Here is a 14,106-nt window from a genome sequence, read left to right as displayed (position 1 = left end):
TATAAACCTTATTTTCAGAGATGTGCAACTCTGCTCTCATCTCTTCACTGTTAACTGAAACATGTTTGATCAAAATCTGTCTAGAAGTAGAATTTTATTTGCAAATTTTAAAAAAGTTGAAGGAAGCAGCAGCATGCATAGAAAAATGGTGCAATAAGATGAAGTTTGTTGGGACCTTTTTGCATCTTCTAGTATTAATTTTTTTTAAGTTAAATCTGAAGTGTTTATGTAAAACTTAAGACTGAGAGAGAGGCCACTGTAGCTATTGCATAACATTATTTATGTATCAGATTAGTGTTCCTAGTTTTTTAGGGGAAAAAATCCTTAAAAAGGATGTAATCATGAGTTCAATTACTTGACATATTGCACATAGTGCATATCACACTGTTTTTCAAAGTTTATTTATAATGGTATTAGCCAGTCTGTGTTGTGCCCCAAATTTGTAAAAGGTTTGGTCCACCCATTTTCTATCCAGAAGTTGTCCCATAGTCATACTGTTTGTCTTTGTCACTAAGAGCCAAGTTGTAGTACTTTTGAACTATTATGTTCCAATACTTCAACCCAAGTATATTCATCAGTTAAGGTAGAAGCGCAGAAGTGTATTAAGAGTTGAGGCTTTAATTGTTACTAGCATATGTATTGGCTTTTGTGGATTTCAGCTAACCTCCAATTGTATTTAAACTTATTTATATACATATAATCTGTTGAGAAATAAATTTAGAAATCAGTTTGAGATGCTGATTTCTCATAGTTATAACAAATGTGGTAAAAAGATGGTTCAGTAGACATTGTATTACTCAAATTAGTGTTAAATTTTTTTTTTTACTTCTAAAGAAAAGTTGTTGCACTTTTGTCCTAATCTGTGAAATTTTAATATAATTTAGTGTTTTTTTTTTTTTTGAACCAGATGGAAAAAGAAGAACCTTTTTCTGTAGACATTAAGCAAGTATTATTGGAGATGAGAAGATATCGAATGGGACTTATTCAGACGCCTGATCAGCTGAGATTCTCCTATATGGCTGTAATAGAAGGGGCTAAATTTATCATGGGGGATTCAACTATACAGGTAAATGTTTAGAATAAACTGAACCTATTGTAGTAATCCAAATTTGCAATGTTTCTAATATCAATAAGTGATTGTGTTCTCTTAGCTATTTTAAAACATCATTTCTGCATTGATTAGGCAGATGAGCTTGTCTCAAGAATTGAAGAGTATTTTGAAGATACCTGAACAACTTTGTATCTCAGCTAGCCTTTCAATTCTGCGTGCTAATATCGTGCTCTATGATGCACTGCAGGCATACTCTGTACTAACATAAAGAAGAGTAAATCAATATCTTCAGCTTTTTAAAAACAAAAGAAATGTCATGGTTCCAAATAAATCTGAACAAGTATCTTTTTCTCTCTGTAACTTGTACTTTGTTAAAAATTAATCATCAGTGGGAAAGTTTATTGTGATCAAGTAACATTTCACTTACTGTTGTTTAACCAAATAGATGAAATTATTGGGTTTATGCGGTTCAGAAGGTTTAGGTTTTGCAAGTGACTGGTTTTGAAACTTTTTTTTTCAGTGTGCCTTCTGGTAATAATTAAAATACCTTCAACTGCTTAAGAACAAATTGTGAAGAAGACAGAGCTCTATTTGTAGGGTAGATTGTTGTTTTTCCTCTTATAGAACATAGCACCCTACAACTGGAAGGGACATCAAGAGGTCATTGAGTCCAGTCCCCTGCCCTCACTGCAGGACCAAGCACTGTCTAGACCATCCCCTGGTGGGTGTCTGTCTAACCTGCTCTTAAATAGCTGCAGTGATGGAGATTCCACAACCTCCCTAGGTAGTTTATTCCTGTGTTTAACCACACTGACAGTTAGGAAGCTTTTCCTGATGTCCAACCTAAACCATCGATGCTGCTGTTTAAGCCCCTTGTCTTATCCTCAGAAGCCAAGGAGAACAATTTTTGTCCCTCTTCCTTTTATAACCTTTTAGGAACTTGAAACTGCTATCGTGTCCCTCTGAATCTTCTTTTTTCTAAAATAAAGCCCAGTTCTTTCATTCTTCCCTCATAGTTCATGGTCTCTACACCTTTAATCATTCTTGTTGCTCTTCTCTGGACCTTCTCCAATTTCTCCATGTCTTCCTTGAAATGTGGTGCCCAGAAATGGACACACTACTCCAACGGAGGCCTAACCAGTGCTGAATAGAGTGGAAGACTGACGTGTTGTGAGCAAGACATGACAATCCTGTGAACGCATCCCAGAATTATGTTTGCTTTCTTTTTCTTCTCTCTCCCACAGCATCACACTGACTCATATTTAGCTTGTGGTCCACTAAGACCCTTTCCACAGTACTACTTCCCAGACAGTTGCTTCCCATTCTGCAAGCGTGAGGGTGATTGTTTCTTCCTAAGTGGAGTACTTTGCATTTGTCCTTATTAATCTTCATCCTGTTTACCTCAGACCATTTCTCCAGTTTGTCCAGATCATTTTGAATTCTGACTCTATTCTCCAAAGCAGTTGCAAACCCTTTCAGCTTGGCACCATCTGCAAACTTAATAAACATACTGTCTCTGCCAATATCTAAATCATGGATGAAAATATGGAATAGAACAGGTCCCAAAACTTGTTCTTTTTTTATTTTGTCCTGTAAACCTACCCTCTTCCTACTAGCATTCTCCATGTTTAGCATTTCTGCACCAGACTACTTACGTTAAGATGCTCCCAGCCAGAGCCTGCATTTGTCATCACACTCCCCTGTCAACTCACTGCCTCAGGTCACAACCCCCTTCTACATTATTCCTCCTGATCAGAATCCTCTCTTAAATCCATACCCCGTCCCAGATCCTGCACCCGTCCTGCTCTAGGTTACAACTGTTCACCCCCTCTTTCCTTCTGCCCCAATCACAACCCACTCCCAAACTCTGCATTGTCTCCCAGGTCCCATACCTCAATTCTCTGCCCCCAAGTCACAGCCTGCTTGGTCACCCAAACTCTCTCCCAAATTCCACACCCCCTTCTGCACCTCTGTTACCTCCCTCAATCTCCCTTCCAGCAACTAACTGCCATCCCGGATCCCACATATTCTCCATTAACATTGTAGACTAACATAGCGCTTGGCTGTTTCTAAAATTCTTGGGCTGGCTTCCCATCAAAAATGACTTCCCATCCCTGGTTTGTACCATTACTGATTTTAGCCCTGTGACATACTTAGGATTAGCAGTCACTGACTTCAGGCTGCTTTTGGCAGAATTTGTACAGGCCAAGCCTTTCTAGTAGGGCACTTTCTCATCTGGTAACATCTGTAAACCGGCATGGTTTTAGTTAGCCAGAAGTCCACCTATCATGGATGTGGCTAAGTTTTCTTTAGTCCCATTAAGTTTTTTGCAGCCACCAGTCCTGGCTCTCAGTGTTCTCTGCTGTTACTTAGCTCTAATTTCTAAGAGCCCAGTAAGCAGCGGAAGTGCTGGTAATACTGCAAGACAATATTGGCTTCCCATGGTCTGGCAAATTTTCTCATTTGGCACTAGACAGGTCCCAAGGGTCCCCGACTAGTGAGGTTCAACCTGTAGTTTACTTCCTGAACATCCAAAGGCAGTACCTCACACTTCGGTTGAATTTTCAGTGATGTCATACTGAAATTGCAGAACATTCTAAGTTTTTGTTTTTGTTTTTTTTTTAAACTGATGTACTATACGTTAAGCCTGCCATTTAATGGACTAATAGAGGGGAGGGTTGTCCATCATCACCGAAAGGCTGTTAAATGCGAGGGTTTACTGCCCCACAGTCTTCCCCCTCCCCCAAAATACCAAAACAAACAGAAACCCCTGCCACTCATCAGAGCCAACACTGCTGGATGAGCTGCCAGACCCTGCTGTGTGGCTGGGACTCCGCTGCTGCTTGTGGCTGGAGCTGCCTTGTGGCTAGAGGTGCCCCAGTGTGCATGGCTGGAGGGGCCACCTCACAGCCTGGAGGAGACACTGCTGCTGCTGGAGCCACCACGTGCTCCTCCCACGTGAGGTGGGGTGCATATGAGTGACGTCTGCCCATGTAAGTGCTTCACCTCTGGTGGGAGAAGTGCATGGCAGCTCCAGCAGAGATAGAGGTGGCTCTTCCAAGCTAGGGCAGCAGGAAATCCTTTTTTATGGTCCCCAGTAGACTTCAGGAACAATGGATGTCTGCTATTGGTCCCTAAATCGGGGTCCGTAAAATCAAAGGTTTAGTGTATTTTAACCTCTCTGAGGCGCTGAAGAATTTATGGACTGTTTTATCAATTTCTCAGTGCAAAGTTTGGCAGCAATGCATATTTCTTAATTTTCTTTTTTAGTATGTTCATTTTTTAGTAAGTGTTATGCTTTATTCTCTGTCAGTCTTTAGCTTTCAGAATTCGGAATAGCTATTGGTTATTAATATTTTTTTAAAATTATTCTTTGCTATTTGTTTTATACAGCTTAACTCCTTCATCTTAAGAAAAATGGAAGTAAGACTTTGAGTTTGTGCTATTCGTAACAAGTATGAAGTTTTTTATTGGTCAGTCTTGGAATGAATGCGCTGTTCTAAGGGAGAAAGTAAAAATTGTTAATTGATGTCACATTCTCGATATGTCCCAGTGTGAGTTCAGAATATGCTGTATGTAACTGAGCCCATTATATTAAGAACTTGATTTCTTCTGTTCAAGAGGTTTTCTTAAAAAATTAGATACATGAGAGATCCAAGATCAATTTAATTATGGACTGTTTTAATTGACCGACATTAATTTTATCCAAAATATTTATTTAAAATAATCTTCCAGTAGCAATTCATGAAATATGCTTGCATTTGATTTTCTTCTGAAAAAAAGTGGATGGATTTTTTGGCTCTTATGGATACAGAAGGTTCTCTGGATAGACTTAAGAATAGCAGTGCTGAGTGTGCTTAAGCTGTTTCTTACTGGCTTTTTTTCTCTCTTTATGCATATACCTGCTTGCTTCCTGTCCTTTATAAATTTGGTTTCAGTTTCAGCTTTGATGTGGCTGGGGTAGGGCATGTTGCATCAACAGTGAAACAGGTTGTTTGCAAAGTGTTGTCAAATGCATAGATTAAACTGAAAATGGAAAATGAAAAGGATTCAAGAACATTTCTGCAGTCAGTTTAGGTCATATTTGGGGGGCTACATTTTAGTCACAGGCTTTTTAGTAAAAATAATGGGCAGTAAATAAAAGTTCCTGGCCCGCAACCTGTCCATGACTTCTACTATATACCCTTGACTAAGACTGAGATGCTCTGTGCAGAGGGTCGTCTGAGGGGGCCGCAGATGCTCTGGAGCAAGTGACAGGGTGGCAGTATTGGTGCTGGAGGGGTAGAAGCTGGCTGCTTCCTGTCCTGCTTCATGCAGCTCCCAGAAGCTGCTATCATGTGCCTGTGGCCCCTAGACAGAGGCACAGTCAGCGGGGCTGTGCTTGCTGGCTCGCTTTTCCCCTCTCTGCTGTGTGGCTCCCATTGTCCAGAAGCCATAGCGAAGGGGAACTGCTGGGGGCAGTGTCTGTGGAGGGAGGCAGTTTGTTGAGCCACCTGGCTGTATCTCCACCTTAGGAGCTTGAGGAGGGATATGCCACTGCTTCTGAGAAGACGCCCTGATATATGTGCTGCCCAGAGACCTCATCCCCCTCTCGCATCTCAATCTCCTGCCTCAGCCCTGAGCCCTCCTCCAGCCCCTTCCCCTCAACTCCTGCTGTGAGAGGGCCTCAGTGGCCCAGATCTACTCCTGTGGCATTCTGTGTGGCAGTCCTGAGGGCTGCTCAGGCAGCCCCAAGCCAGTCACATCAACCATTGCAGAAGCCAGGGAGGTCCTGAAAAGTCAGAGTCTTGGTGAAGGTGAAGATGAAATCTTGTGTTAACTTCTCCAGTTTTTTGACGTCGTGCACGAAACTTTGTAATCATGATGTCTCAAGTGTCTGCCTAGACGGATCTTCTTGTACAGCTTGCTGTGTGAGCACTCTTCCAATAAATATGAGTAGAGGGGGAGTTGGCCTCAATCTGTGTGCATAGATTGCCTAACTCTTTTCCTGGAAACTCCAACATTTCTGTTTACAACAGGCCTTTGAAATTCAGTAGGAGAAACCCGGCTGGTAAAAATTCCTTTTCTTCGTCCCATGAAATGCTGTTTAAGTTTGGCTGAAATATGAACTCTTCAGTTCTCATTTCCCTTATTTTGCTTGTGATCCTCAGGGAAGCTGTTGCATGAACATTGTAAAAAGACTGTTGATACCTATACACTGGACTTGTACTAAAAGCAGCCAGAGTAGTGAGAAGGGCTAGGAAGACTTGGTGCACGGTCTGAGCATGCAATCTCCTTTCCGTTCCCTTCTGGGCTCCACATGGGGCATGAAGTCGGTTGAAATGCTGTACTCCTCCTGATCATCTCCTGGATTCAGCACATTGGCACTAACAGTCTGTGTCTTCCCTGGGATAATAGAAACACTGCTCCCTGCTAATGTAGCTTAGTCCAGCAGTGGTGCTGATTCAGGCTTCAAACCCCAATGGAGATGCGTGATGTGGGTGGATGGGTGAACTCATTTATTTTTACCTCTTTATCCCTTAATCCCTTAATCCCACTCAAAGTGGCTAGCTGCTCTTTATGCCTTTCAGAGCTTAGGCTTTGTGTGCTATCCCCACCCCCAGCAAAATCTCTGCTTTTGCCAGGGGCAGGGAAAGTACAGCACAATTCCTCAGTTCCAGTTGGTTGGTTTCCGGCCAATAGGTGCTAAGAGCTTTTGCAGGGGGTGGGCACAAAGACCCACATGGAGTGTGGTGAGGCTGCTAGCAAGACTGGAAGTTTGCCTGAGTGTGCTGCTGGCCAGGAGGTGCTTAGGTAAATCCTTCCTGGCTAGACCCTGCCTCTGGCAGTCCTCTTCTACATCCCAACCCCTTCCTACACCCTTTCCTCAGGGCAGACTCCTCTCTGGCACCCATAACTCTGCCTGACCCTGCACTCCAATCCCATGCCCAAGATCGCAACCCCCTCCTACATCCAGACTCCCTCAGACTCACCACCTACTCTTTCCTGGACCCCATCCCAAGCTCCCTTCTGCACCCAACCTCCATCCAGACCCTGCACCCTTTCCCTAGAGAAGTGCTGCCCTTGACCACTTATCAAAATCTTGGAGTGCTCCCCTCCATCAAAAATTATTGCCTAACCCTGGTATAGATAAATCCAAGAAATTTAGTTTTTTTTTTTTTTCTTATGTCTACTGTGTTCTCAAAGTGTGTTTTTTGGGGAGGAGAGGGAAGTTGGTTTTAATACAGGTTTCTAACTGGTGACCATCACTCTCAGCACAGATAATGACGTAAGCACTTATTTAAATGAGATAAAAGATTTTGTTTTCCTGAGGGGAGTCTAATCTGTTGTCCTGGAAGCAAGGCATATTATTTCACTAAGCATTCCTATAAGGAAGCCCAAAAAAATACTGACGTATCCTTGTTTAAAACTATTGGAGATTCCAAAGGGACTGTAGTATATCCCACAAAGCTGTACTTTCTTGAAGTTGTCAGTTTGTCGTGGACATTTTTATTAAGTTCTCTGTATTTTACACAAGTTTATGACCAAGATGGCTGATGACAAACATTTTTTATTTATGTGGCATTATAGAGCAGCAAAGGTTTGATCAAAAACACTTTTCATATCCAATGTCTAGTTACCTTTTGTGAGGAGGTCTTGCCAATGTTTTGTCTCTTGGAAACAGTAAAGAGATTCCTATTTACACCACTGTCACTTTTAATACTTACATAAAGATTTAGCATTTTTAAATGGTTGAGAGATTGTTTCTTGCTCTTACATATTATACAGAAGGCAACATGGCTATTTGTTTAATCAGATCCACTTTTAAAGATTTCTGCTGGTGTTCTGTCATGCCCAAGAGCCTTACCCTTTTTTATTGTAACAGAGAGCCTTTCTGGTCTATATACTATCAAAACAAAAAAGCAGTCAAGTAGCACTTCGAAGACTAACAAAATAATTTATTTGGCGAGCTTTTGTGGGACAGACCCATTTCTTCAGACTTTTTTTATTGCTTTTTTATTTCACTTGCAGATTTTTATTAATTCAAGGCAGTTTTCTATGCTGTATAGTCAACCTTCAGGTTGTTGTCTAAAAACTAAATTTCCCTTAAATTAGCATTGGTTTCAGTATTATCTGAAGCTAAGATTGATGGATGTTCTTGTGTTCTGTTCACTGAAAATAAGGGGACTGCTGGGTAGCTTATTTCTTTGTTACCTAGAAATTAGTTCTTATATAGTCATTCTGTGGAAGACTTCTTATTCTCAGATAAAACTTTCATGGTCTTGAAGTGTTATTAAAAATGTGTTTTCTCACTTAGAAACAGTGGAAGGAACTTTCTAAGGAGGATCAAGCACCAAGTTCTGAGCAGTCTCCTCCACACCCTACCAGAACTACAGAGAATTACAATGGAAATAGTGTGGGCTTAGAAAAGCAGGAGCAAATCGGGGAGAAAATAAATACTGAACTGTCCAGTAAAGTGCAAGATACTATGGATGGAATCACTGAGAGGTAAGCAAAATGGAAAACGTCTCTCTCTCTCTCTCTGATTAGAATTTCTCTAGGATAAGGGACTTTAAAATTATATTTTTATATAATATATCTAAATTAAAATTATTTTATATAAAAATAATTAAAGTCCCTTATCCTAGAGAAATTCTAATCAGATAATTTTGTCTCCTGAGTTTGGTGGGAGGAGGATGGGCAGTGTTTCCCACAGATGGTCTTAAACATGATTTTATTCAGTCTTTGATACCACTTTAGTTTTTCCCTGTTTTAGTACTTATAAATAATATTTAGGAAGTAGTGAGGGGAAAAAACCAAGATGGCTGAGAATACAAAGGCTTTACAGCACAAGGTTGAAAGTTAGTATTCTGGAAAACAGCTTAAAGGCCTGAACTACCCCATATATCTTACTGAGTTGCTAACTTTGAAGCTTACTGTCATTTTGCCTCAAACTTTCAGCTAGTAAAGCGGTCTAAGACCTGTTCTTAGCTTGTAACTAAGGTAAAGGTAGCCACTTCGCTATGAGATGTAAAAAATTTCACATCCTGTATGAAGTAGTTAGATCAACCTAATCCATGCTGTAGATGCAGCTGGGTCACCGACTGACCTCACTATCACCTCTGAGGGTGGTAGGTTCACCAAACCCATGAGAAAAGCACCTTCTGTCACCTGTAGTTGGGGTTTAGTGTAGACATGTGAGGCAGCAGCTGGGTTGATGGAAGGGTTAATTCAATTACTTCACACAAGTTGTGAAATTTTTCACAGCCTTGAGTGATGTAATTAGGTTGACCTACGTTTTAGATGTAACCTAGTCTTAAGAGTACAAATGCTATTGAGGCTTAGCTGTAGTACTGCTGGTGTGCTATTGTCGTGCTTGTAGTAACTAACAGTCTACAGAATAGCAGTGTTGGCCAGGACTCTGAAAACACGTGTACTGGTTGATGTTTCTAGTATCGTGGATGCAGCTAGACTAGTGAAATTGCATTTTTAACATGAGATCTTGTTTCACTTGGGCAGAGCAGTTTTACAAAGGGCAGTTTTGCTGTATGGTTGCTGGTTTTGGTTGGTTGTACTCCTTGAGGGTTCATCACATGACAATATTTAATTTAAGATTAATTTTTAATTTGTGGAGACTGCTGGGTAATTTTGGTAATTAGAGTAGCATAGAATAAAGGTCGGCAACCCCATTTTACCAATAAAGCTGCATCTACGCTAGGTGTGCTTTTGCTGCTACATTAGACTGATAAAAGAGCTCCTTGCAGGGATGTAGATATACACTTAAATACCAGTTAAGCTGTCATCACAGTCAAATGCACAAATCAGGTGACTGTTTAGTTTACAAAGGACAGAAATAATATGGATCCTATGAGTACCTGGCACCAGTTTTTCACCACAGTAGTAAATACGCTCTAATAGGACCAACTGTAGTCAAAGGGACCTACCTGTTCGTGCACAGTACCTCTGAAAACTGAGCTACACAAGGACCATATCTTATCCTTGATCATTGTGCCAACTTGTCATTGTTGTTAATATGACGTTTGCTTTTGATTGAAGGGAACAGCAATATGTGGATATGTTTTCAGTGCAGCATTATTAACTCAGCTAATCAAAACTTGAGGTAGAGTACCCTGGCTAGCTTCAGTTCTGGTGTAAACAGCCACAGAATGAAGTTATACTTGACTTACTATTCCTTACTGGTTCTGCACTAACCACTGCGTATTGTTAAAACATGTGGGATTATGTTCCAGTAAATCGAGCTGCTCTGATTCTTTCCCAGTAAATTATGGGAGAAATTTGTCTATCTTGGGTATCTGGGAAATTGTGGGAAGACACGGGACGACTATCTGCACTCCTATGACTTACCTGCTCCCTCAGAGGAAAGTGTGAGAGTTATCAGTTCAAGGGTAGGTGTCACTCTGGTTTTAGCCTGCAGACAGGCCAGTCAGCCCTTGAAAGTACCATTAAACTCATGAGGGAGTTTGTGTGTGTGCAGATAGTAGTGAGTTGCAGGTAACAGAACTTAAGTTACCTCTTCAGTGAAGAGACCATCATTGTTTGCTTTTTTGTATTATATAAATTACATATTAATATACATATACACGCAAAACACAGAATAAGCTCAGTCACTGAATGAAGTTCTATCGTGGATGGGGTGAAATGTGGTCATAGAATTACCATTCTCAGAATTATTATTACCCTGTGATTCTAGAATATCATGTGGAAGCAGTATTAAGGTTGCAACTTGGATATTAAGTTCATGATGACTGTTTTGGCAACCTTAACTTTAAAACAGGATGGGTATTTAATTAAACTGTTCAGGTAATGAGAGTAGCACAGAATAAAGATCATTCTCAAGATTCCCTCCTTCTTCATTGTTTTAGTTATAAATGGCACAGATTGGTTAACGCCTCTTCTGTGTGGGTTGGGTTGAATTGTGGGGAGGAGGTGTTCTATGATCTGTTAAGGGATTACTTCTACTCGACAACTTAGTTTTGTGTCTCTTTTAGTAATATTCGGAAACGGAAGCGAGAAGACAGAAAAGCTCATACAGCCCAGAAGGTGCACCAGATGAAACAGAAGCAAAGTGAGACTGAAAGGAAAAGAAAAAGGTGGTTATATTGGAAACCTATTCTCACTAAGATTGGGTTTGGTACAGTCATTTTAGTTGGCGCTTATTCTTGCTGGAAACTGTATTTTCAAGAACATTCCTTGTAAGTAAACAGTTATTTGCACTGTGAGCCTGTCTACGGTAGCAGCTAGTAATGCTGCAAATCAGTCACTAGGGAGTTTCTTTCAGCTGCAAACTCCTTACTCCAAAAACTGGTGCAGTAGTTTAGATGCAGACTAGATAAGTGATGTAAATTGATCACAGTCAACATCTCAGGATTTTCACAGCAGGTAGTTCTGAAACCAAACAGCAAATTGCTACCCAGAATAAAGTTGTTGATGTTCGTTAAATAAACAGGTACAAATTTTGTGGAATTGTATTTATATTCTTTTAAAAATGGTATTCTACAGAATCTAGTAGATGGACCCTGAGTTACGCAAATGTAGCCATCAAGGCTCTCTGGGTTTTAATTTACCTGCCTGACATAAGCAATAACTAATGTGGTGGTATTTACATTATTAATGCAAAGAAGTTATCCTTAGACATATGTAATGTGTACTGTACTATTGACATGGGCATCAATATTTTATATTCTTATGACCCAGGATAAATATATTTTATAACTGAATATTTAATCTTACTTTTTGTAGCTAACTGTATTTCTAGAAATTTAATTTGTACAAATTTATTGGACCAAAATATTGATTCTGGAAATGAAAGTGAAGCATAATTTGTGTGGTAAAGTGCATCCATTCCCTACATTTGAAGATTTTGAGACTTTTAAATATGAGCAGCTAGGGTTCTGATGAAGCACTTCGCCGTTTCTGTTTTCCAATCTGCATTCCTTTTATTTTTTTGGTTTTGTAGTTTCCTTATTTTAAAAAAATCTTAATTGCTTTTTTTTAAAGAATAAAGCTGTTAGGACTAGAAGACTTAAAGGCAAATTGTTAACCTGATTATTGAAAATTGTATTCAGACTTCCGTTATTGTCTGAAAGTGTAGGTTTGTTAAAATTCTGGCATTCTATTAAATGTGAAATGTGATACTTTGTCTCATTTTATTGATTTTTTTTCTTTGTTTTTATTCTGTGTAGTGATAAAAATCTATCATCTACCAATAGTGGAAGTATGTGGCACATCGAAGGCAACATAAAGCTGATTAATTTTCTGACAAACTTGTTTCAAATGTAGTTCAAAGTATTGGCTACAAAATATAGATGAATATGATCAGTTATTTCCTAAGCTGTTAACTGTTCCCAAGTCTTAATTAAGCATTCCAGATCCATTGAAGATACTTTTTAAGTTGACTATTGTCATAATAACCACAACAGTTAATTTCACCAGAAATCATAGATGAGAGCAGTGCTTGTTTATCTTCACATCAGTCTAAGATGGAGCATAAATTTAGCACTGTTTATATAAAAAAGTGTATCTAATACCTTTTCTCCCAGCTCCATTTTTTAACCTCCTTTCCCTAAAGGAATCTAGAGTGGAGTCTGTACGTAGCTATTCAACTCAGTGTCATCCAGTGAGGAAGGCCTTGTGGCCTAGTGGATGCAGCACTGGATAAGAACTCCAGAGACTTGAGTTCTGTTCGTTGCGCTGCCAGTTGACTGCTGGGTAACCTTGGACAAATCACTATACCCTGGGCCTCAGTTTCCAAATGTGTAAAATGGGGCTGCTAATACAGTGGCCTCTTCAGTAAAGCGCTTTGAGAAGTCTTGAGCACCTGCAAGCTCAGTAACAAGGGGCTAACATGGGACCTAAACTGAGTTATTCAATTGCACAGCTACTAAATGACTGAACAATATCAACTTTGAGGAGTATCTCATAGGTGGGTAGCAGAGATACATATGGTAACTCCACATAGTGTGAAGAAGAGTAAAATGTGTAATTTCCCTGCTTTTAGTAGAAGAATGAGACTTCAAGTGGTAGAGTTTTACATAAACACAGTTGTGAATACTGTAAGATAGCTAATAAAACAAGATGGCAACCTGTCCTGGAGCCACTGTGAAACCAAAATTTAGTAATTGCTCTGGCGCATATTAGGTTACTTGTGCTAATTACGTATTTTAAGGATAATACAAAAAACTTTGTCATTCTAAATTCAAGACCTTCAGCAATAAGGGGAAGGGAATGCAGATCTTATATTTGGGAAGGTCTTGTCCCAACAAATACCTATTTTTGTAACCTTTGGCTGCTCTAACTCTAATCAACCCCCAGCCGTAGTGCATTAGTCGTTTCATCTTGTATCTTACTCCTCTATCTGCCTATATTTATCAATTGAAACTCTTAAATGTTGTGAAGTTTCTTACAAAAGGGTAGGTTTTGTTTATGAGAAAATGTATGTAGTGCCGGGAAGTATTATTATAAGCTCTTCATATCCCTAAGTGCTTAATGGAAACAGCAAAGAAAAACAAATTGGCAAGATAAGGTAATACCCCATTCTCCTGACGTAGCTGCAGGATTTTTCCAGGCCTTATCTGCTTCTTTCCGATGACAAGCTCTAGCTGAACACCTTTTTCTGTATTCTTTTTCCTGACTCAGTCTACACTCTGGCTCCTATGTTGCTCAAACCCCAGGAAGATGGTCTTGCTTTCTTGGGAGCGTTCATGTATGCTCAGGCTATGGTTATTCTTCTTCATACCACCAAATAACATTTATAAATAAATTGGTAATTCATGGGCAAGCTATGTTTGGTTGGCTTGGCTACGTCAGTCAGGCTGTGAACACATCTGTTACAATATTTAAGGACCACACAAGTGATGGGCAAACATACTTTAAACTCCCATTGGTTGTCTGATGTATGAGGTCGGGAAAGAAACTTGAAGAATTAATCCTTGTATCACATTCCAAGAAGGAATTTTGTGTGAAATCTTAGTTCCAGTAAAATCAATGGCAAAGTGCCCATTCACTTTGTAGTGGAGTTAGGATTTCTTTTTTTGTCTTTCAAATTAGAAAATCTA

General features: G+C 39.7%; 2 protein-coding genes across 3 annotated transcripts in view; one reads left to right on the top strand and one right to left on the bottom strand.

Annotated features, from left to right (window-relative positions):
* Positions 1-14,106, bottom strand: part of PSMG2 (proteasome assembly chaperone 2) — a 47,295-nt gene that overhangs the window by 8,310 nt on the left and 24,879 nt on the right. The window lies entirely within an intron of this gene.
* The window catches only part of PTPN2 (protein tyrosine phosphatase non-receptor type 2), a 48,411-nt gene that overhangs the window by 32,330 nt on the left and 1,975 nt on the right, over positions 1-14,106 (top strand). The window contains exons 7-9 of one of the 2 annotated variants that reach the window (XM_074987488.1): positions 908-1,066; positions 8,349-8,539; positions 11,041-11,244. In XM_074987488.1, the coding sequence (XP_074843589.1) occupies positions 908-1,066; positions 8,349-8,539; positions 11,041-11,244 (554 nt within the window). The remainder of the gene's footprint in view (positions 1-907; positions 1,067-8,348; positions 8,540-11,040; positions 11,245-14,106) is intronic. The other variant, XM_074987489.1, reaches the window with a different exon arrangement.

This window comes from Carettochelys insculpta, chromosome 2 (assembly GCF_033958435.1).
Source record: "Carettochelys insculpta isolate YL-2023 chromosome 2, ASM3395843v1, whole genome shotgun sequence".
NCBI classification, from domain to species: Eukaryota; Metazoa; Chordata; order Testudines; family Carettochelyidae; genus Carettochelys; species Carettochelys insculpta.
The sequence above is the reverse complement of the archived record's forward strand: the minus strand, read 5'-3'. Positions and strand labels throughout refer to the sequence as shown.